At 38.3% G+C, this 25,665-nt stretch overlaps 1 protein-coding gene across 1 annotated transcript in view; it reads left to right on the top strand.

Annotated features, from left to right (window-relative positions):
* Positions 1-25,665, top strand: part of csmd3b (CUB and Sushi multiple domains 3b) — a 335,017-nt gene that overhangs the window by 188,669 nt on the left and 120,683 nt on the right. The window contains exon 6 of the mRNA XM_072370697.1: positions 12,022-12,134. Coding sequence (XP_072226798.1) covers positions 12,022-12,134 — 113 coding nt within the window. The remainder of the gene's footprint in view (positions 1-12,021; positions 12,135-25,665) is intronic.

Below are 25,665 nucleotides of genomic sequence, written 5' to 3' on the forward strand. Positions count from 1 at the left end.
GAGAGTAAACTGGGCGTCTTAGTTGCCAAAAGGAACTTTGTTCGTAAGTGTTAGTAAAGTACCCACTGGTTTGATCAGTTATTATTTTCACATGCAGTGTTGAGTCAAGCTATGATTACAGCTGGACTGAACCATTTAATTGGATTACCGTCCTTGTCCCAGCAAGGATGGCAGTCCAATTGAGCTGCTTACAAAGGAAACAGAACACTATGTGAGCAGAGGTGGAACTTTGGAGAATGTGCTGAGTGAAAGCTTCTGTTAGCATCTCGTCGAGTGTGTGGGTGAAGCAATGATTTGATCCCCAACTGCATCGTCTGGGTGTGTTAGTTCGATTTTGAGAAGTGTCACGTAAATGTGCATATTGATTGAGTATGCAATCTTTTTAACATTAATGTAGCGCTTAAAACAGATATCAGTAATAAGTAAAACAGTAATCAATGCAAAATGTCTCAAGAGGCAAACATTTTAATAATATCTGTCCCACCTGATGATTACAATTCATTGGGACATATATGGCCATCCTCTATATATTATTTTACTTTAAGATGAGGAACAGTTGAGTACTGTGACTGGAAGAAGTCTAGGTTAGTCCCAGTGTAATAATCCCATTCCTTCAGCATCATAAATCCAAATTTACTCAGTTGAAATTGGTCTGTTCTTGTGCTTGGTGCATCATCATATTGTTCTGTCTGTGCTTTCTCTCCATTCAAATATAACACATCACTTGTTTGCATGTCGGTTTGACAGATATGCCCTGCTCAATCATTCGGACTCAAATGCTCAAAAGCATTCTTTTTAGAGATGGAAAAGAGTGTTTGGGTTTTGGCACATGTATGTGTATATGTGTGATGTTATGCTTGCCGAGTGCTAATCAATGCTGCTGGCAGAGAGGATGCTAGGATAGCAGCACCATCCCAAAGTGAAGATAGAGCTGTGACCTTGAACAAAAACACATATATTTTCTGTTTCTTTCACCCCCGAGATGAATATACACATTTCAGAATGTTGAATATGTGTCTGAACACACAAAGGCTGATACAGGAAGTCTGTTTTCAGGACTTTTTAAGAAAGTCTACATGACTAATTCACTTTTTTTTCTAATCACTCTATACATTTTCAAATGGCTTTACAAATATGCAAACACAGAAAAAATGGTACATTGAAATAAAACACCAAAAAGAAAAAGTGACAGGTGAAAAATAAGAAAAATGGTATGTTGTAAATTATGTTCCTAAAAGATGCAAAACTACACTATTCCATAGCATTTTTCTCACATTATGTAGCTACTGTTGCATAGTGGCTGCCGTCGTTTGTGTACCTCAGATACACGAAAATGAGTTCTTTCTTTTTCTTCCAAAATGAGCTGCTGCAAATCACATCAACTACTTATTTCAGAATGAAGGAGGGCTCCCGAGAATCCATTACCAGCGTCATCCACAGGCCAAATGACTCTCATAGAGAGCTTGTAAACAAGTTCATGATGCAGACTATTTTCCTCCGATTCTGTTTGCAACATTGGGGCTTATAGGTTATAGCAATGACCTTCGCAGCGTTTCGCTGAGGGCATCAATTTTTAAATCCAATTTCTGGCAGCCCAAAGCATCATTTAGGTCTACAAGGCTATTGTCTAGGTAAATTCACCTCGTTATTAACCCCTACCCAACCCTTGATAGGCTTTGAAACAAATCACGGAAGTCTTTTCAGAAAGCACTTTCTTTCGTGGGACCAAGCAAAGAAGTGAAGAGAGGCAAAATGAGTGGATAGTCAAAGAGGTGTCACAGTGTTTTAGGGAGAAAATGTCAGGTCACGCAGAAGAACACAAGACAGGGGAAAAAAAGAGAGGAGCACAAGAAAGGAATAGGTAGAAAAGAGGAGCCGAAAAGGGCAATTGGGGTGACAAGAAGAGCCAGGAGAGAAGAGGAGCAGATGAAAGGTAAGAGGATGGAGGTAAGGTGGAGACGAAAGAAGAGGTGCAGAATCAGGGACAAGAGGTGGGGGAGATGAGAGCTGACAGGAGAAGAGAAGTGGAAGGAAGAATGAGAGGAATAGAGGGGGAGACACAGGAAGAGAAAGCCATCAGGGGAACTGATGAGGGAACAAAGAAGTTGTTGACAAAAAGAGACAGAGACACTGAGAGGAGTTGAGAAAGGCAGAGAAGGACAGACTAACACAGATGTGAACAAACAAACTGTCTGACAGTTGCCATCTGCACATAAAGCTAAATGTGATCCCGAAAATCCAGCAGTTAACTGAAGCCATGCAAATTATTTAACCCGTTATTTCTTTAGCTTAGGTCATATCCAGAGTGCTTAATGTAGGATTAAAATAAGTGAAAAGCTGTGAAATTAGTTGCATAAGGAGCATGTTCAGAGATGTAAACACCAAAGGCTGACTTAATCTGTACAGATTGCCTAGTGTTTGGGAATGAAACTGCTGGCTTCTCAAAAATCAGTGTTTCAAATCTGTGCAAACCTGAATGGTTCGGATAAGGGCTGCTGTAAACAAGAGGCATGCATTTCCATTTCATCAGAGCATTTTCTGAATTTGTTTGTTGACTTTAAGAGAAAAAGCAAAAGACAATTAATTTAGTTAACTATGCAAGATTGTGTTAAGATTGGCTTATCGAGATAAATCTTCCTCAGCCATGCATGTAAACTGCTTAATGAAATTACTCTTAGAATCAAAGTAAAGTCTATAATTAGATTAGTGTGTGATAATTAGATTAATGTTTATGCAAACAAAGTCAGGTTATACACATCAGTGCAAGATTAAAAGAGAAAAAAACTCTAAATGCGCCATTTCCTCAGCAGGGCTTTGAGATATATGGTCAACCTGCGCATGTAACTGTACTGAATAACATGACAGACATTTACATTTATCCTAACTATCAACTAAACAATTTTATATTTTTTGCATATATTCAAAAACAATTATTCTATTTATCTATCTATTTATTTACCACAGTCGTGCTTGTCATTATTGCAGAAACATTGTTTTTACAGGTCACCCTAACTCGGTCGTGAAGCAGGTTTTTCTAACTCTCACAGCAAGTACCCATTTCAGGCTTTGCTAAGCCAACGTGAGGGAACCTGGACAGAAGTTGAGGATCCCTGGAGCACGATATGTAGTGTGTCCAGGCCAAAGGGAAATTCATTCAGCCGTCATACAGACATTGCCTTGTTCATTCGTCACATAGGCCAGTGCTTGTGTCTCAGCAAGAATTAACAGTCGGCCTATGCTTCATTGCTTTTGGTATGTATTTGGAAGATAAATTGTTTTGAAGAGTCCTCCACCAGTAGTAGTAGCTTTGGTGCTCTATCCCTATCTTGTCTGCCCCACTTCTTCTCTTCATTCTCTCTCTTTGCTGTGATTACTGCGATGTCCTGTTGACCACACGCACTAATACACACGCAGACCCTGTAACAGGCAGGGTGCCACCCACGAATGCAGTGACCTTTGAGCTTTAACATGAAAAAATGTCTTGAGATGGTAAATTAAGGAAAGAAAATAGGTAACATTGAGAATTCATGTCCTCAGGCTACAGTAAATATCTAAAAATTAAGATATGTTCATGTGTGTGTGTGTGTGTAAATGTATATGTATACACACATATATACTGTAACAGATTTAAAACTCACCTCTAAACTTCCAGTTTTTGAGCTCTGAAGTTTCTCTGTGTATATTAGAATCCTTGTAGTAGATTGCCAACCGAGATGTTCATGATAATCTAGCCCTCTGTGCATGCACTTTTAGAAATGCATGTAAACATGTTAGTCCAGCCAAAATTGAAAAAAACTGAGCTCATCAAACACAGACAAGCACATCCAGATAATGCAGTTGGAGACTGAATCACTGTATGCTCTCAGCCAGACTCAAATGGGCCTGGATGATTTGCACATGCTCCAAAGCTCCACATTTTTCTATCTATTTAAAACAGTAAGTGCAGGTGAATTTTAATAAAGCCAAATTCCCAATAAAGAAGCTCTCATTCATTTTTTTTCCCTTTTTGGTCAGACTAAAGACCAAAAAGCTAAACATGTCAGAAATGGTGACTGAAAATCAGCCCATTAGGATTACTTATAAGCTCACAGTTGCTTAGAGCAAAGACTGTCATTATGCACTCATAGAATCTTGATTTTATAATCGCAGCATCATCTGATGAATTTTCAAGTACCTTACATTTAATGTATGTGCAGTAAATTCAGCTATACTTGCATGTACAATGCTTCTCCTAAAGAGAACGTTAGAAGTAGCAGAATGTCTTGAATGTGTTTTCACGTACTTCAGTCAATAACTCAATTCCTCTCCTGTGCAAAGTAACTTATTGAAAAATCTTGCTTTCCACCAGATTTTTCAACTGGGTTCTAATACCGCTTTAGTAACAGATTCATAATAAAACTATGCAAACCTATGATTAAAATGGTGTGTTGTCAGAATAACAGAACTGTTCTATTTGTTCACCGGATTTATAAAGCTGTGTGTACATACGACTAGTTTCTAAATCTCAATCATCGAGAAAGCATATGCACAACAAGCGTGATTTTCTCTCCCATTCTTAGCCATGAATGGATGCCTACACTCCTGTGATTTGTCATTGGCACCACAACCAAATAGGCATGCCAGTGAAAGCAACAATAAAGAAGAAACAGTGTTTTACCAAATACAAAACTCAGACACTTGTCAGTGAAGCAGAGTAAAAGGAAATCAGTTTTATTTGGTTGATTTCAGTTCTGTAATCTCTAGCAAAACAAGAACAGCTGAATTAAAGGGGTAACAAGTGATCAACTTTGTAAGTTCAGGGTGAAGGAATGTCCAGAGGTGAAAAATTAGAATGGTCAGATTATAAACCAGCAGCCAAAACATGCATCAAATTCCACATCACATCAGGGCAATGATAGAGGACCGACAGCTCCTGTTTTATCAGCCAGGGAAGAATGTTCAACCTGTACAGTACACAGGCTTGCTTGGAGATGATCAAGATGGATCATGGTATGTTTGTATTTTTCTCAAACAGCCTTATGAAGGCCTATGAGACAGTCTCATAGCAGAAATTGCTCTCAAAATATTTGATTTCCTTTTAAAGTCTCCTTGGAGACCCATTATGCAAAACTCATAGCTGCATATGTGTATGAAACCCACAATCTCTGTAAATAAGAGTACTTTGTGAAAATTGACAATTAGAAACAAAATCAAAATATATACATATATATGATGCTGAACAATCTCTGTGAAATTGTCGGTTTCATTTTATGGCCAATTACGTGGCCTCTTTTTATGTTTCCACCTCATATCATGGTTGCCTTGCCATACAAAAATGTGTGTACGCCTGGTCTTAAGAATATGTGATGTGCACACATTCTTCCTTTATAAATACGAGTTTGTATTGAGGGGGCTGAGGTCAGAGCTTTCTCTGGGCTACTCAAGTTCTTCCATACCAATTCTTCCATACCAAAGTTGACCAGAAGTTCTTCTCTGAGTTCAGTTAAAAAGAAATCCTCGTATTTGGATTCAAGGGAGCTAAATCAAATAATAATGACCATCCTCAACAGTTTATGTAACAAGGGATTTATTATTTTATTACCTAAAGTTCAATTCCATGTTAGATACATGAATTCTTTGTGTCAAGGTGTCTTTTTTTGTCAGCAGCCACCCAGCCCTGCTTTTTTAAGCCCTCAGTTAAATAGGAACAAGTCATTTTAAAAACATCTGGCTGGTTCAGTCGGACAATTCTATGAGGAGACGAGCGAGGAGGAGGAGAAAAATTTAAAGGAGATAAAGCAAAAAAAAAGTAGAAACAGAGCAGGGTCCTGTTGTGAACACTGATTACTCTCTGCCCACTTGAGATTGATGGAGAGTGACACAGCAGGTATGCTCATGCAAGCACAAACACATACACACAAATACATTTATATGCTGCAATATACATAAACAATAGTGGGCACAAATTTAAAGATACACACACGAGGGGCTTGTCTTTCCCTACTTACTGGTGATGACTTTGCCAGGACTACACTCAGCCCAACACTCTTGCAGTGTGTGTGTGTGTGTATTCATGTGAGATGAAGTGGAATTTCTGTCTCTCCCTCTTTCTAACAGTTTGTGTGTTTGTGGGTGTATGTGCATGGTAGTTCCCACCTGTCTTAATTAGCAGAGGCTATTAAGACAGATTGCCTGATTAAGTGGCATTCCCCTGCTATCTAATGAACAGCCACACATGACCAGATACACACACGCTGTACATGAACACACGTAAGTATTTACCTCGTTTGTAAGCGTTTTGCATGTGTCTTGAGAGCCATCCATAAGAGCGAGTTGGACTTATTAAACCAGATATGAAGCTGCTAATCTCACATGTCTATCTTTTATTAGCAAGATGGCACCTGTAAGACTGACCTACCAATATGAAACTTGACTAAATAGGTGCTTTTGTGAAAACATTAGTTTCAAAATGCGTGTATTACAATTAAAAAATGAGTGGTAAGGGTTTTGTGCCAGCTTGTATGTATCCATCTGTGTTTTACACACCCCACTCAGAGTAAAGGATTGGGGGGTATTCAAACATGGCAGACAGGCCTTCGCTAAATGGTTAACAGTGTGTCTCCTTCCACAATAATGTTACTACATGTCAGTATGTTGTTGGTTAAAACAATGACTTCAACTGGAGAAGGACATGCCTTTGCATAGCAAAGCACAAACTGGAGCCACCTCCTTTCAAGTTGCTCCACATATTTTTGACACTGCCCCCATGTGGCCTGGAAAAGCCGAAACCGATAGATGTGTGTGCAAAGCTGTGCATCACACCAACACAAAGCTGATGCACAACCGTGCCATAAAACTTAGAGACTACACTTAACCAAACAGAATGAGAAATTAAAGTAAACTAAGGGAGTATAAAACTTGAGTCTATATATAAAACAAAAGTCATAATTGCAGGATCATCGATAACCTTAGTGCAAATCCTTGTTTCGAGTTGTGCCATAAGGGATTGCAGGAGGAAGACCCAAACGCAGGACACAGGAGGCAGGCAGTGGAGAAAAACTAAGACTTTAATTACACTTATTGAAAAGAAGAGGTGACACAGAAGACTAAGGCAGGTATCCAAAAAAGTCTCATACAAGAGAAACCAAACAAAATTCCAAAAGGGTAACAAGACACGACAGCACAGGTACTCGACCAGCTATGGTGAACAGGACAGACTGACAGAGGAAAACAGGGCTGATTTTGGGACGAACGAGATACAAGTGACAACAATGAAAGTAAAACCGACAGGGACAGGAAACCAAGAGAAGTTAAACACAAAATTATAGATAAGGTATAAGCATTTTCAAGCTAAGAAATGACTAAACAATAAAAAAGGAGCTTTACAAAAGCAGCAACGCAAGTAAACCAAGGCTAATAATTTTGCAGTCTAAAAACCAGGAAAATATGTGGGAGCTCTTTGCTGTTGTTAGAAAGAAAAGTTGAAAAGTTGATGACAACACAAACTAGTTAATGATCAAAATACATTTATCAAGGATTTCTTCAGTAAAAAACATATTCAGTCACATATTTGCCAAATGTTCAGTGAATAAGCTGGTACCATTTTAGTGTAAAAAAGTCACAGCTCTTCGTGTGATTATTAAAGGATGTTTACTGTCACGTGTTCAGCGTGGCAGAAAACGACATTCCCACTTTAAATGTTTTTTATTGTTTTATTGATAAATTACCTACACTCAAATCTGTTCTCTCGTGACAATAAAACTTTTTTTGTGTTGTGTGATTACACTCTACTGGTGATGGCACCTCTGTCCGCCACTGCGTCTTCCTCCTCCCTTCCCAACCTCCACAGCTCTCTCCTTCAGTGTGTCACTGTCTAAGCTTCATCGATCTTTGCCTCTTTCCACCCTCCTTCCATGCCACGCTTCTCTATTTCCTCCCTCTTTCTTTCATTCCAGTGCTGCCAGTGGAAGAGCGTGTTTGTATTTTTTGTGGAGGGAGAGAGGTCCAGAGGATGGATGAGAGGATGGTAGACAGAGAGATGGAGAGAGGGAGAGATGCTCTTTTGGTCTAGTGTATTTAATCAATTATGTTCTCTTGCCCCCTCTGGCAACTCTCCACTTGATATTCCGTCTCCTGCAGACACACACACACATGCACATACACACACCATTGGTCCTTTTCCATCTCATTATTACAATTAGTGCTTACAATTTCAGTAGCTCAACACAATTACAGTACTTTCATGTTTGCCTTTTTGTTGTTGTTGGAGAGAAATTTCTCCAGTTTAGGAATTTCCTCTGACAATCAAACTATGTCATTTTAGCACACAGACATATGTTTTACTGCCTTTTATCTTATGGTCTGTTATGTCCCACAAACTGTCACACAAGCGTTGTTGATTGCCCGTGTTTTTTCCACAAAACTTTCCTTTTTACCACACTTTCACATGGAGGTGTTTCAGTGTGTTGCTGGTCCTTCGTAGGTAGGACGCCTGGCTTCACATAGGTATTTCACGCCACTGTCAATGTCAAGTCACAGAACAGGACACCCTCTAAGACCACGTCATAACGAAAAAGAAAATCATTGCAGCCCATCCGACGATGATCTATATACCTCAGAGCTGCTCTGAAGTGCTTTTATAGGGGATATCTTGGGAGAACACTTAATAGTCATGGACAGAAGCCATCAGCATAGATGAATGGTTTAATAATGCATTACAAATTGTCCACATGGGAAAGATCAGGTATCTTCCATGCTGATATTTCATGGAGGTATTAGGTTTGCTGCTACAAGCTTCATATTTGCCTTTGATTATCAATATAAGTAATCAGTTAGCTGACGTGGTCCTTTTTTATCTTTATCTTTTATCTTTTTATCTTTTATTCAGTATTACATCTCAAAAGCACTTGCTGAGACAAAGAGCAGTGGGACGACATGTTTCCAGCTTTGGGGTACAGACTGCTGACCTTTTTAGTTGCAAGCTCGTTCCACTAAGTTTCAATACCACTACAAGATATGTTTTTTTTTTTAATTATACCATCTTCTTCTTGTAGCTGGAGTTGTAGAGTGTTTCCTGAGCTCAGAGTTGAATATCTTATTGTTACATTCATGAGTTCTTTGTATAGATTTACAGTTTTACTCCTCTTTTAATATTGGAACAAATTGAATATGCATACAGTGTACTCTGGGTAATGATGCCCTTGCAGAAAATATAAAAGGAGCTGTAAACATGAATAATATAGTGAGAAGGAGATTGCACATATGAAATGACTCAAGAAAGAGTGCTAAAGAAATAAAAGACAGGGTAGTAAAAGATAATGAGAGTTGGAGAGAAAGCTAAACTTTTCAAACTATGAACAAAGCAAATGCTCTTCACCCTGTATTACATTATATAATGCTGTACAACCACTTATTTGTTTTGTAATGCTTGAAATATTCATAGATATAGACACAAAACAGCAAGCATTAAGAAAACAGTGACAGACACATCAACTTGTGCCTGCTTTCCTACATTCATTCTCAAGAAGTATAAGACCAACCCAAGTTCCCATTCCAGTAGATAAAAAGACATATTCTAAGGCAAAAAAAAGAAGAAACAAACAAAAACATGTAACCGCCTTTACTTTTAGGTTTTCCTATCATGTTCGTCTCAGTTCATCTGTGGATTTAGTAGCTTCAGTGTACAACATACACAAACACATATTTAGTTTGCCACACTGGGATGCCTGCGGTGTTTCTTGTCCATGTAGATTGATCAGCTCTATCTGATCTCCCTTGTCTGACACTTGGGTTGTGATGCTCAAAGTGTCAAAGAAAAATACATAAAAAAAGACACAAAAAAGACGCTGAGATTGAGCTGCCCAAGAAATATGACCAGGTCACAAACATGTAGCAGCTGTTTGCTTTCTAGAGCTTTAGATAGATTTTTTTTTCTATTTATTTTATCACAGCATTATCAGTAGAATCTGATGTATGATTATATGAGTGACACTTCAGCCATATAATCCTGCTGTCAAAATTATACAGTTCAATAATCATATTTCACAAGAATTCATTTTTAGATGATGTTTTTCTGTTTTTTTCCCCCTTTCACATATTCCACACAGTCATTTTCACATAGTACTGTCCAGAAGAATCCTGATGAATAGATTACTTCATGCACTGACATTGTACTGTTAGAAAATAATCAAAGGGTTGAATTGCTTGGGTAGTATTGCTTGTGACCTATTTCAGCAGATTTGCCAAAGACAATTAAATCTAGATTAAGTTTCAGTGTTCTTAATGGATATAGTCTATAAGGTTAAGGCTAAGGTTTAAAGGTTTGCGATAAATTACGACAAATAGAATTAACAGTAGATGTTGATTTTGTAAAGTTACTTTGTCTACTTTTTTCCCGCCCAGTGCAACCTTACAAAATGAATAGATTTTATTGAGCAGTTTTTATTCCAGCCTCAACAAATTGGCCCAAAGTGCATAAAAAAAAGCAATAAATCTCTTACGGTGTAAGTGGCTATTGGAGACATTTTCTTGATGCATCTTCATCTGCACTCACAGGTGTGGTACTTTATTGTTTGTTGGCATGTAAATCAGGCGGTTAACATTTGCCTGGGCCTGTGTTTGTGACTAATCGCAGACATTAAAGAGCCCTACTGATCTGTGGCACAAGGTGACCCCTCTCTGTTCACACACACAGATGAACACTCACCCAGCATTCTTATGCAGCACATTTCACTGCCGTCGTCAGAGTTTACAGATGTAGGCAAGTACAGTGTCCACGGCAGTGCCGTGATTTTGATGTATGCGCATGCATTTCCTTCCATCTTTGTTGACATTAATTGACAGCAGCAGTGTATAAAAGATGATTAGCATAAATGGGAAGACAGTTTGTGTTGTTCTTTGTTTCAAGTGTAACAGCAAAGGTTAAGGTTATTAAAATTCAGTTCAGAAAAATGTGAAAGGAGACAAACAGCACTTGTTGCTTGACACTACGTGATAAAAGAACTGTACATAAACTATATGATGTGTAGAAGAGGGTTATGGTCACTAGAGATTGTATTTGAGCCTCATATTTTTTACATCACCTAGGAACAAGAGAGTTTTTCCTCCGTATTTTAATCTCTCAGTATGAGTATTAACTGTAAAGCACTCATTTCCTTGGACACCACCAGTCTCACTATGCTTTGCAAAGTACACATTACTAGTTCATCTTCTCAGCCAAATCAGAAATGATATCCATAAAAATTGAGGAAAGTGCTGCAAAGTGGTTCCCATCTGCTATTTGTACGAGCTACTGAATCTATAGCACAGCCTCCTTGACTGCATGAAAAAGCTAACATGTTAAATGTTTTGTTGTTGTCGATGTGTGCATAGCTGCACTGATCAATGATCAGATGATGTGGACCAATGCGACATCAGCTCCTAACTACAGTTTCAGAAAGTATACTGAAATTCTAGTTTGAGATCGACTTAGAGAGTTAAATCCCTAAACGAAATGGAGAAATGTTGGATGAAACAATTGACTAAAAATTCAATTTCTTCAATATGCTGAATAATTCCAAGGTACTCCAGGGGAGCTTCTGTAAAGAATGGTTAAACTGAATAGAAGTACTGACACTGCATGTAATTCAGTCTGTGCCATTACATGCACAATAGACTTTGTGCTAACGTCATTCAACACAGCAGCTCCACGCACAAAGAAGCACTTGTAGACCTTTAAACATATCCTCCTCACATGCACATACATGACTTGAGTTGCCTCATGACGACCTCGTTCTGCAGTCATTCACTTTGTTCTTTTACTGAATGATTGCAAGGCTTTGTGTATTCTCTCTAAGCAGTTTTTTAGATACTGAAAAGCATTTCTGTCTGTATTACTATCTTTGATAGTGTGTGTCCACATTTAAGAGCCCCAGAGTGAACCACTTGGCCATTTTCCTATTATAGGTTAAGTTCAAGTAAAGGTTGAAGACAAATTTTGTACATGTGTAAGAGTGTGTGCGTTTGGTCCATCTCATAAACACATTCTTTCTTTTTCCATCCCAGGTTGTCCGGTGGTAACGTCCCCTCTCCTATTGTCAGCAACAAGAACTGGCTCCGACTGCATTTTGTGACTGATAACAACCATCGTTACCGAGGTTTCAGCGCACATTATCAAGGTAAGATGGGTAAGACGATAGAACCTCCACGGAAATGATCATCCAAATATCAACACAAGCAAGCACATACACATATTCAGTATAAACAAAGTGGTAAGTTTTATTAAACAGGTCTGTATATGTATTATATATACATGCCATAGGTATGATAGATTTTTAGTGACACTTCCATAGATTCTGATTTAGCTTTTGTTTGTTTTCAGTTTGTTTTTCCACTTCTTCTTTGACAGTTTTGCAGTGTTTTTGCTTTTTTCTGACAGTCAGCCTTTCCGCTTACTCTCTTTAATTGCACTTGTTGACACCAATCGTCTTGTCTCCTCTCTACTACACTTTCTTTCGCCGTCTTCCGCTTTATCTTCCCCCCTCTGTCTATGTGGTTGGTATTTCTTTTCCTCTAGGGTTACTGCTCATGAGCACACAATTATTTTCTTTTGATACAAACCCTAACTGGTGGAAAACCGTCGGAAATTCATTTGGCAGCATCAATGTCTCCCAACAGCGATAATGAGAGCTGAATTTGTACTGCTCAAACAGGCGGGAAGAGATAGTGTTTTTATTTATACTTCACTTGTTTTTCTAACTCACTATCCCTCTGTTACAGTCTCATTTTGCCTCTTAAGTCCATTCAGCATCCCAAGACACACTGCTTTTGGTATTATCTTGGCCAGCGGCATGTGGTGGACCTGCAGCACAGTTGAGGAACACAGTGTGATTAAAATGCACAACCTGTGGGTGTTTTATGGTTGAGTGATCGAGGGAGAGGTAGAGAAGGTGGAAGGTGGGCTAGTAATCACAGCCCGGCCTATTGCACTCAACATTTCTAGAAGTTATTTATAACTTTGCTGGAACGCCGCAATATTTTCTATTAAGCTTATCGAACCCACCTGTCTCCAGGGTTAGCCAATTCAACCCTCAGGTTATGAGTCGACCTACACATCACTACATGCACCTGTGTCTCATGTTTGGTTCAACGCGCTCAAGTTTGCAGCACGTTGTCAAAATACACATTTAGGAGAAAGAAATAGGATGAGCCCCTATTCATAAAACACAAGAGCACTTACAACTGTCCTGAGAAATGTTAGATGTAAAAAAATACAAAAAAGTCAGCATTTGTTAAATGACCCACTTATGAGCATTCCCGTCTCTTTCTTCCTGACACAATTTTTTAAACACCATATTTTTAGAGACACTGATATACTGATAAACACTGACAATGTTTTTTTAATTATGTAGATTTGACCCTTTTTGTAGGCCTATTACCAACTTCTGAATGTCTTTGGTCTGATATCAGTCTCCTCAGATAGACAAGTCATGTTCTTCCCACTTAATTTTCCTGACATGAAAATTTAGTGTCTGAGAAACTGGCTTTTGAAGTAGAAAATGAGCAAATTTGGAGACTGACGTGAGCTGGCAGTGAAAAGTCCAGAAATGCTGGTAAAAGCCTTATAATTTAAACGTTTTCTTTCCCCTCAACAAAAAGTATGAAACAGATTTTTCATTTAAGATGACTGCATTTAAGTTGCTTGTAAACTAATGAATTTCCACACAGTGTCTTTACATGAAGTATTATAAGTGCAAGTAAAAGATTCTCAGTTATTCTCTTAATTCTTGTCTGCATTGGTCGCATGTGACACATTCAGGACTCTGGTCAATTAAACCAAATGTAACTGAAACCTCAATTAATTCACTGCTAAATTAATTTAATTTCATCACAATTTCATATTAAGTCAGCATGATTTTCCAGTCTGTGGATATGACTGACTTAATAAGTTGCAAATGACCCCAGACGGTACCTCACTTGGGTTTGAAAGTGGCCACTGGGAGGACATCTGTGGGACTTTGTAAGAACAGTGTGACATCCTGGATATGAATCCAGCACAGGAACTTCAGTTTCTTGTGTCTCTCAACTATCATCTATTAAATAAAAGTGAAAGCAGCAGGAATAATACTGAGAAATCTGAATTCAATCAAGAAAAGGGATCAAAGAAAATGTGCCCAGCTCAACACTAAACAGCCAACTGATGATTCCTAATGAACACATGTAGTATATTAGAATATCCAAGTAGCTTTCAGAGAGGACCTGCTTATGCTTTTCCCTTTTTAATGACATATATGTTATTTTATAATCTCAGTCGTTTCAAATAACAGTATGACCATGAATAGTTCAGGTTTCAGGCAGCTCTATGGTCTCAGTTTCTTTAATTCATTATAAGTTTATGTTAACAGATTTCAGAACAGCGTGCCCACAAAGTACAGGTAGTGCAGCACAAAAAATCTTTAACTTATCTTGCCTACTTCCTTATTCTTGAATAGATATTCTTTCTTTTCCTGCTCCTCTCAGCTGTCTTTCTCCCCAAACCCTCTTCTCCTGTACCAATCCCCTCACTCTTCACACTCTTCTTCAGACACGCTTGATTGACTGACTGACAACCTGACCCCTCCACTTGAGATTTGCTCTTAATTAATCTTAATTAGTTTAAAAGGTTAATCAACATGTTAATGAGGGATGTCACTTTGATAAGTTAGTTGATCAATTAGAGGAGCTTGTAACAGGCTTATGATTGATTATCCATTTCCTGTGAGCTGTCAGTCATCTCCATTACTTTATTGGTTCTTGCTTTTCAGCAGAAGCGCAGGGTGGCTGGTTCAAAGGTGACTTGATCTAAAATGACACAATAATATTTTGTTACTGTGGATTGCCATTAAACACTGACCCACCCATGAGCAAATTGTTGTGCTGACTGATATCATCATCTTGTGTATTTTTACTTGACAGTAATTCCACCCTGAAATACCAAATATGCTCTTTTGGTACTCTACATTCTACTTCTCTCTGGGACAATAATTAGCGATTGTGAAGCCATAGTGCATGGCAAGGGATTTTTTTAATGGCAAACACTGCATGAAAATGATTCCAAATTTGTCTCTAAATGAACAAATCTGCTTTGGCAGGGTTAGTTGAGTTTATAAGACACTGCTATGAGACTACAGAGGGGCACATTTGGCTCTAGGTGCTGCCAGACTGTTTTCCTTCTGTGTGGTTGCATGTGCGGTTGGGCATGTGTGGGTTTGAGGTCAGCCGTTCCGCTCATAAAAACCTCCTCCTTCTGCTGGTGCCTAGATTATGAAGTTTTGAATTAATAATCATCTTATAATGATTCGTATAAATTTGAAGAGAAAGGTTGACGGAGCTGGTGAAGCAGAGAAAAACAAGGCACATTACAAAGGAACGACGGAAGAAAAAAGAGAGGGATGGAGGTAAAGCAGTTGGCAGATACAAAGAAATGATTAGGAGAGTTAGAGAAGCAGATAACAGAGACAAAGAGCAGTGAGGGTGGTTAAGAGGACATTTGGCAACACAGTTTGGCTAAATATTAGGGGGGGTGGAGACAGAATCCTTAATATCCTGCTGCCATAAATGGCAGCCGTTGACTACTTTAAAGGGAGAACGTGTTTTAGGTGTGTGTGCGTGTGTGTGCAGGCACTCATGAGCTTGCATGTGTGAGAATATAGTCAAGGTTCTTGGAGTCAGGACAGGAGTCTGTTCTTAAATTAGTCTATTTTGTAAATAAAGGCCTGCAGCTTCTCTGCATAGCTAACCCAAATCTACCAAATTAATTGCCCATTTAAATGCCTAATTGACGCTTCAAAATAATTCCCATTGACAGGGTTTTAAAACCTGCCATAGGCTTTTTGTTGTTGAATTCAAATTAAAGGATTTAACCATTTCAATTCAAATATCTATTCCTTAGGACAGTATGTTCCTGTAGAAGGATAAAATTACTCGTCTTTAAATAATTTACATTTTCTTCACAGTATCCCTGGCAGCCCTTTTAATTTATTTAGAGGAATGACAATATGGTTTTAAATGTTTAAATTAAGTTTCATATATCAAATATAGTTTAAAAAGAAAACACTTTTTTTGTCAATAAAACGTTTTTTTTTGTCAGTGTTGCATACATAACCTTAATGCAATTTAGCTCCCTCACAGCAATTTTAAAATGCAACCAGCATGTGTCCATTATCATATTTAATTGAAGCTCAGTATTTATTTAGCTATTTCAACATCTTCGAGCAAATTGCTTTTACCTCAGTTCTAAAACGTATTTAAATATTAATTCAAGTTTCGTATAGACACCTGATACGAGATTTCTGACTGTTTTAAACACACTATAGGATGTTCCTGCAATGCTTTTACAAGCCAAGATGAAATTGGAGTTGAAGTAATGTCCCTCTGTGGGAGCTGCTGTAAGTGCATTTAAGTATCTTTGTACTCACAACGTGTCATTTGGGGAAGCTAAATCTCTAACACTGGGAGGGTGGAATACTGAAATGTTCCAGTTGTGTACAGTTGACTGTAGGTTGAAATTCCTTCTGGGGTTCTCAAGACATATAAGGGATCATGTCTAATCTGCAATTAAAATTTTAACATTTTCAGATATTTTGCCTGAAAGAATAGGTGACTATAAAACAGTGAATCTTTACAATTCTCTGCAAAAATGGAATTAAAAAAAAATTTGGGGAATCATGATAATATCAGACTGTCCATATGTGCAAGGAGCTAGAAGGAACTCAGCCAGATCAGCCTCTGAGGATGACATCAAGGGGCTCATTAATGTAGAAAGAATGAGAATGAGCAAGTCTTCTGAAACTTGGCTGATGTTTTTTAAGTTTCATTTTTCTCATTAACCTATTATACCATTGGTATGGTATCCAGTCCTTAATACTACAATAGATTGTCCAAAAGCATTTTTGTCTCTGCAAGCAATTTGCCAATCAAAGAAGCGCATTGAGGTACTTAATGAAAATGCCAGGTTAAAGAACGGAAAAAAGAAAAACCTCATTTTATCAAAAGAGTTTGTTCTCTCATTCAAGGTGGCACACAGAAAAAAAAGGCTGGGAATAACTTTTCCAAATAGGTTCTAATGTAGCAAATCATTTGTTCATATGATAGGTAACAAGAACAATCTGCCTAAAAAGAATAAACATGGTCAATACCCGCTGAAATGGGAAAAAAATCACACGACCTGTTCAGAAGACAATCTTGAGACCCGAATTCAAAGTTTTTTCTCATATATTGCAGACGTCACTACATTTGCATCTTCTTTTTCCCTCAAAGAAGAGGTTTTAGAAACTGTTTAGTATATCCACGTGTAACATAGTCTCTGTCACCACATGCTAATGACGCTGCAAAGCCTTGTTTTTGCATAAAAACAGAGAATGACAGTTTAGTAACGTTTCATGAGTTTGTTTCAAATATACTTGACTCTTGATTTGGAAAGAAAGACAGCTTATGTTTCACAAGACAAATGCATCAAGTAGTGCTAATCCGAGACTTTTCTTCTCAAGCATACGTACAGTATAAGATTGTGTCTAGCAAAGACTTTCTGTGTGGCACATGAAAGGCACAACATTATTCGGATGTACACTGGCCATTCAAGCCTCCCATTAGATAATTACTGCATGGATGTTGATGGTTCAGCTGGAAAGAAGTCAATTAACCCTAACTGATGCCGTGAGTTGCTTCTCGATTCTTAAACCATGTCTGAAGACACATCTTGTAGTCGGGGGGGGGGAAGATGTTAATCTGTTTCAGAAGGGTCAAATTATTGTCATGCATCAAGCAAAGAAAACATCTAAGGAGATTGCTGAAACTACTAAAGCTGGGTTAAGAACTGTCCAACGCTTTATTAAAAACTGGAAGGACAGCGGAGAACCACCATCTTCGAGGAAGAAAAGTGGTCGGAAAATAATCTTGAATGTTCGTGATGGGCAATCACTTAAATGTTTGGTGAAATCAAATTTAAAAGAAGACGACAGTACAACTCACGGCTATGTTTAATAGTGAAAGTAAGAGCATTTGCACACGCACAATGCGAAGGGAACTCAAGGGATTGGGACTAAACAGATTAGCCTTAAGAAAACAACTTATCAGTGAGGCAAATCTGAAAAAAAAAAGTTCCAATTTGCTAGAGAGTAGGGTTGGAACTTTTTTTTCCGATTTGCCTCACTGATAAGTGATCACGATTTTGGTGGCCAAAATTAAATGAACCTGATCATCGACGATATTTACATTCAAAATGCAAGCTCTGCTGCCTGCATCTCTTACCACACACGTTCTCAACCAGTAGTCTACCAACCACTAGGGGACGAAAGCATGGTTAAGGCTTCATTAAGCTGCCTAAATAACAAGCGCGCAGTGTAACGCTTGCAGTGGCAGCTTGTTAGACAGTCGATGAGTAAGAGACTGATGAGAATAAGTCATGTCGAAAGCCGAGAAGAATACAATAGCATCTGGGGATGGCGAGGAGCTTGTGCCTCGAAACGGGGCGACATCCATTGTCTGGATTTGTTTCGGACTCACCTGAAATCACCTGAAAACACATCACAAACCTAAATACGAGGAATGCATGAAGGCCAAAGCTAATGTTAATTCACAAAATCCCCGTCCGTGTCCAGTGCCAATCCAGACAACCACTACAGCACCCCTGCACCGGGCAATTTAAAGTTTAATTTTTCACTAAAAACTGTCGGCACATTGTTTGTTTATAAATGGTGCAATAAAAATACATGTTTTTCCAGACATGATAAATGATCGTGACTAATAATCGTGATTCCAATATTGACCAAAATAATCGTGATTATGATTTTGGTCATAATTAATCACAGCCATAATCACAGCCCTACTAGGGAGCATGAAGATTGGACTCTGGAGCATGTGGTCTAATGAGTCAAGATTTGCCCTGTTCCAGAGTAATGGGCACAGTAGGGTAAGAAGAGTGGTGGATGAAGTGATGTACCCATTATGCCTAGTGCCTACCGTACAAGCCTGTGGGGCAGTGCTGTCATCTGGGGTTGCTTAGTCCAGGTTGGTCAAGTCAACTCGGCTCAGCAACGTTATGAGCCCAAAGAATGAGGTCAGCTGACTACCTGAATATACTGACTGACCAGGTTATTCCATCTGTGGATTGTTTTCTTCTCTAAAGGCACAGGCATATTCCACGATGACAAAATGCCCAGAGTCATCGGGCTCGAATTGTGAAAATATCATTTTCACACATGGATTTGCATGGATTCCAGACCTTCACTCCATTGAGAATCTTTGGGATGTGCTGGAGAAGACTTTGCGCAGCGGTCCGACTCTCCCATCACCACTACAAGATATTGGCGAAAAATGAATGCAACTCTTGACAGAAATAAATTTTGTGACATCGCAGAAGCTTATCGAAACGACGCCATGGCGACCGTGTGCTGTAATCAGAGTTAAAGCGGTCCAGCGAAATATTAGAGTGTGTGATTTTTTTTTTGTGGACGGGCAATAAAAAGAGTCAGAGTTGCTATAAAAGTAGGTAAGAAGAGCTGTTAAAGCGACAGAGAGCAAGAGCTGGTACGGGTGCTGGCATGAACAAGTAGAAAACTGAGAGAATGAACATGAGAATAAGTCATCCCCACTATGGTGATTATAATAAAAATAGTTGGGCAACTGTTTTTACATGCCCTGTTCACAAGCAGTGCATTTTGGCATGAGGAGTTATTGGAGTAGTTGGAAACAATTAAAAATCAAGCTGCTCAGTTCATGAGTTCATGAGCCAACCAACAATTCCAAGAAAAATGAAGCAGAGACCAGCTTGCAAAGGTACTGCAAAAGCTTTCAGTCTTTCAGACTACTTCTGTTTGTGACAGCATCTTGCTCAGTTATGATGCTTTTAAACTGACAAAATCTGATTCATACTTCAGCAATTTAAAAAAAAAAAAAAAAGAAAGTGCTAAAGGTCTAAAACTTCCTTTGTGGTAGTTTTTGCTGCAGTAGGTGTGTCTCCAGGAGGACATTCTCTCATGATGACACACATAAACCTTTTTAGAACATTCTATTGACCTCCATTCATTGTAAATAGCCCTAATTTGAACCACTGGTATTGGTCCATACATTCCCCTTAAATTGTCTTAACCACAGCTTACTACTTTGACTTAACCCTAACCAGGACCGCACATATTTGTCCCTGGAATCAGTATAAAACACGCTAATAATTCATGTGGGATAAAAAAAAAAAGTTTGAAAAGTAATGTTACAGCACATATGGCAGTCAGTACTTTTCACTGTTGTCTTGATGGAATCCAAGACCTGTACTGCAGCAGGAACTACCACAACGACAGAGTACTTTTGCTGGTGTTTGTCTGTAGACTGATTTTTTTTCAACATGAAAGCTTCCCAACTGTGCAAGATACAATCACAAAGCTTTTTGAGTGGGTAGCTGAGATCAAAACGAAGCCTGACTTTGGAGGATGGATGTGGTTTGACTCATGATTGTTGTGTAAAGGGCACCAGAAGGAGCAAACAGGCTCAGGGCCATTTCCACTTTACACCTCTAGTCCCACATTCTCTTCCATTTGTAATATAAGTTCCCGTGTGAGTTTTCTATCTCTGCAGCATTAGCCTAATTTCTACAGTTAAATCCCACAATTAACCCAATAAAATCATTATAAATTATCGAGTCGTGTTGGCTCGACCTGTCTGCACCTCTCCCGATTCTGGATTGAAGAGAGTGGAGGAGCTCCCAGGACCACTTCCAGCATGTTGCGGCATATTTTGTGTTTTTAAAAATCAATTATAAGTTGAGAGTAACACACTGTACAGTTCAGTTCAGGTACATATTCCACATTCTAATCAACAAATTCTTTTCAAAAGTCTTCAAGACAAGCTCCCTTAACAACTGAAAGGTCAAACAAATTCTTTTAGAACACAGCAACAATCTTAAACATTTGTGGAATAGCATAACTATTTGACGTGGTCACCCCATAAAATCTCTAAAGATAAAACAAGATTGAATCATCTCCAACTCAGAGAGTTCAAACTGACTGCTCTCTTTGACCTTCTGTGTGTTTGAATTCTCTGTAGCAGCTCTAAATCAATAGGCTGTTTCTGCATTCAGAATTTTTAACGTTGAGAAAGCATTGTTCCTCCTACGTCAGCATATTGAACAGGTTGCAACACCCTTGTTCAGTAGAATCTTTAAACGAGCCAAGCACGTTACATAGAAGCAGAGCAATGATTTTTTATTTTTTTTTGCTTTGGGAAATAAATAAGTCAAAGTCCAGTTTTAAATATGCATGAAGAATATCTGCAAGGGCTTTTCAACTGTACTCATGCTTTAGTCACAAACAGTCAGCCTGTCTGCCCCCTAGTGGTCAGTAAAAAGTATGCCATTGATTGTAAGACTGAACTCTTGAGCCATAATAGCTCCCTCATTAGCATTGCACATATGGTGTTTTAAGTCTGTTACTCAGTCAGACACTGTGCTGATATATTTAGTAAGCTTTGCAGGTAGACATCAACACAAAGATGATTTCTTTTTTATGTTTTGGAGACCTTCCATTACACTGTTGAAAGATAATTAACATAAAATTACGAAAAAAAAAAGACATTTGTGCTCTGTCTTGAGAACACTACCCTCATTTTCCCTGTAATTAAACATTGCCAATGCTTTACGGCGCTTATGGCGTCAACTAATATTGACCAAATTTCAACAAGAAAATAAATAGATGCAGTTTAACAAATGCTGAGTTACATGGATTACATGTTATGTCCACACAGCTTCCTGCATGGTACTTGACTTTAATATCTAACCCTACACCATCAACACCTGGCTGTGAGTGTGCATGTATATGTGTATGCATATAGGATATATGTGACTGTATACATGTGCATCCGTGTTCCTCTGCACCCACGTATCTGTATGAGCTCAGTCTTGTTCATCTACTGCTCCGAATATGTCTTTTTGCATTTACAAGATTGCCCCTCTGTATGTGCGTGCGTCCATTTTGAGTTGATTCATCTGCGTGTTTGATTATTTGTCGTGACAGTATGTGTGTGTGTGTGTGCGTGTGTGTACATTTTTGCTTTCTCTTTTCTTGGGATCCAGTGTATTTTTGTGTGCCTGTTGTCTATGCATGTGTCAGGTATGAACAATCTGTTTCCCTCCCTGTGGCAGACTCTACAGATCATATGCTTCCATCATATCTCTCCATTAAGTATTCATGAGTTTATGTGTCTGCAGGGCTGTGATTGGCTCTTAATGAACAACTGACGGCATAATCAGTCAGCCAATGCTATGGCAACAAATAAGTAAGTCAGTACAAAAGAAACACCAGTCAACCACGGGTATGGAAACATTATTCAGCCCGAGCAGTGAGACAGTATAACCCTCAGGGAGGCTGACATATTGGATATTGTCGACTGCATGGTACCTTTTTATACGACCCTCATAATGTCTCAAACTTACTCATGATCAAGTGCACATACTCTTTCTAAGTGTGGTGGATAATTACAGCCTAGGAAAAAGAGCACATTTAGCTCATGTGGAATATACAATTTAGTTTTTGTGTAAATAAATCCCCAAGCCCTTTTCCTTGCCGGCCTTAGCTTAAGAACCATTAGTCAAACTGAGTGCAGAGATACTGCAGGCTTCAGGGGGATCATAAGAGCTCATAAATCTACAAACTGACCCTTTTCATCTTAAATAATTGTGGGAGATCGCATTTTACCAGCACTGGCTTTCATTATTGACTTGGTGCTCTGTTGTTGCTTTGTGGAAGAGGCTGTTAGCACCAATATCATTACTGTCAGGGTGAGGCAAATGAAAAAGGTTGAATTAAAGCAAGATGTTTGCCGACAATAAGTTCATTTTGGTGATGCTGAAAGATCCTCGTCAACCTCTTTTGTACCATTGACTGTGTCACTTTAACCACAAGCAACCAGTTCTATTAATTCTTTAATTCAAACTTTAGGCTGGATTCCTCTGGATGAATCATATTTCTCCACCTCAGAATTGTAACTACTTCCATTGGAGTGTAGAAAATAAGTCAGAAACAGTGAAGTCCAGAACAGAGTTTCCAGATCCCTCAATGATATTTCAGCCCTCATTCTACATCACTCTCCATTTTCTTTGATGGGAGTAAATATTTGCTTTTGCATAAAACACCAGCCAATGGCATATAGCCCAGAAGCCGGTTTATTCTAACAAAGTGCATTAGGTCTACTTGTTTAATTCACCTCCTTAGAGAATGTCTCGCTGCTCTTCTACCAGTCTGAAGAAATGTGAAAATCCAGATGGTATTGTGTGTAACAAGCCAGTATGAGTAAAATCTGAGTCATTGATCAGGATCCTGCCTTGGGTGACAGGAGGGTTGCGTTTTTTTTTTTTTTTATGTTAAATTCTGGTGTGCTCTAGTAGTACGAACCTAGATTTTATTTTGAGTTTAAAAAGTCTGAAAACAACATTAAATCCCAGGATATGCTCTCACTGTGGAGTAAAGTGTTTCTTTTTTTTAAAGTTTTTTTTTTTCTAAACTGTGCTCACATTATCTGAAATATCACCATTTAACTTTATCTGAGCTCCAGGTTATTCTCCTGCTTGTAGACTTATATAGTTCTGTTAGATCCAGTACATTAGTGCATAAATATCTGTTGTTTGCCATTGAGCTGCTGCAAGTGGCAGGAATATAAATAAAGCCATATTTAACTTTGATGCATATTCACATCGGACAGGGTTTATGATGCATATTAACGGGGGTTGATAGAGTGAATGAATTTGCGCAAACAAAATCAGATTTCACTTTTATCTGTTTTTGGCTCACATTTTAAGGTTCGACAGCCTTTAAACCCAATTATTGAACTCCGATCTGAAAGGAGTGTCAGTAGATATTCATAATTTCTGAAAACTGGGATTTATTTAAACACGAGTGAAGTCTGAAGGCAGGAAAACAATCAGCCAATACATTTGTCATTACCTCATTTTGACCTGTTTTGCCATTCTTGGTTTTTTTTTAGTTCCCTGTTTGCTATGTGCCGTTAAACAAACAATGTTAATGAATTGACCTGAAAAAATAGCAACAAATGCAGGATATAAATCAGGTACAGGTATAAATCACTGCTTTTAAATATTACAAGTGAATCGTGGTCTTTCTAAGAGAGAGCAGTCACTTTATCAGTTATCTAACATGTTTCTCCTTGAATGGCTCTGACACTACTGTCAGGGATAATAAATCTCATTCTTTGTGTAGGTGGATCGCTGTGAAGTAACTGTTTTTACATTTTGTTTTGCCCCAAGCACTGATGTTACAAGAGTTCTGATGTGAACTTTTTAATAAGAGATTTTATGAAAATGTGAAGGAAATCCATTTACATGATGAGTTTGACTTATTGGTGAATGATTCTAAAGTGCTTTTCTTATAAAGGACAAATTCCTTCACTGCATGACTTCTAGCCTCCTTTGCTCACACAAAGACACATTCTGATTCGAGATCAACCAAATACAACACAAAAGACATCAGAACACAACATATAGATTTATTTTTAATCACACAAACCTTTCATTTGCAGATATGCTTAACAGTAAATACCATGTTAGGAGCAATTTCTGTCAAATGAGAAAAAAAGTGATAATGTTTATTATAATCAAAGAATCAAATGTCTCTTCCAATAAATTCTAACATGCTTTAAAGTACTGCTGTGGCGCTTGATAGATTTAATGTCTGATTTAATGCATCTTTTGGTCCAGCAGGCAACATTTTTAGATGGCATCAGCAATGCTAGTAATTCTTATTTTGCCTAAAAAACTAACTATCGTAAGTTGAGGATTTGTTTATTTGGCCCTTGTTGAATTTCCGGTGGACTGTATTCAATTGTTCTGCCAGCACATTTACACAGTATTGTCCAAATGGAGCTACTGTTCACACAGGTCCTTAAAATTAAATGAATTGTTACCACATTAATCCACTTGTTAATTTGTCAACATGGTAAGTACCACTAACGTTTTGCTTTTATGTTGGCACCGTACAACTTTAGAATAATTGTTTGTATAAGATACACATGACGTAATTCAACCGTGTCAAACAGAATCCTGTTGATATATGTGTATATATGTAGCCACTGTATAACATTAGGATAATTAAAGCACATTAACTTCTCTGCCATTTGTCACCATTCAGTGGAATAGTCAGGTCATTAGGAAAGCGCCGTCTGTCAGCCAATCTGTCAGAAATTCATTATAGTGATTTGTCACAGAACTTTTTCATTGAGGATAAGATATTTTTATGTTTACATTATTTATGTTAGTAATGGATTCTTTCTTTCTTTTTCTTTCTTTTTTTTGACAGTAGAACATAAAAAAAAAAATCTGGGAGCAGTCAAACTGACATTACCCTGGGATGTTTTGTTCTTGTTATTAGTCCATGGGTTGAAAGACAGCTCTCATCTACTCGTTTTGTCTTAGTAGCCACACTTGCTGAGCTGTATAAACATACACTGTATGTTAACATAGCTCAGATCCCCCCTTGTGATGAAATACTGCCACCAGTGTTAGAAAACAGAGCTCATGCTGTCACGGATTACTCCCCCATCAGTTTGCCTCCTCTTCTCTTTGATTTACTCCATCCAACCATTTATTTCCTAACGTTCCATTATCTGAATGCTTTGATTACAGAGCAACATCTTTGTAATTTTGATTAAGGCTGCAATTTTCTCGACCAGCTT

Source organism: Leuresthes tenuis, unplaced genomic scaffold, assembly GCF_036924035.1.
Source record: "Leuresthes tenuis unplaced genomic scaffold, fLeuTen1.0.hap1 SCAF_18, whole genome shotgun sequence".
In the NCBI taxonomy this organism is placed as follows: domain Eukaryota; kingdom Metazoa; phylum Chordata; class Actinopteri; order Atheriniformes; family Atherinopsidae; genus Leuresthes; species Leuresthes tenuis.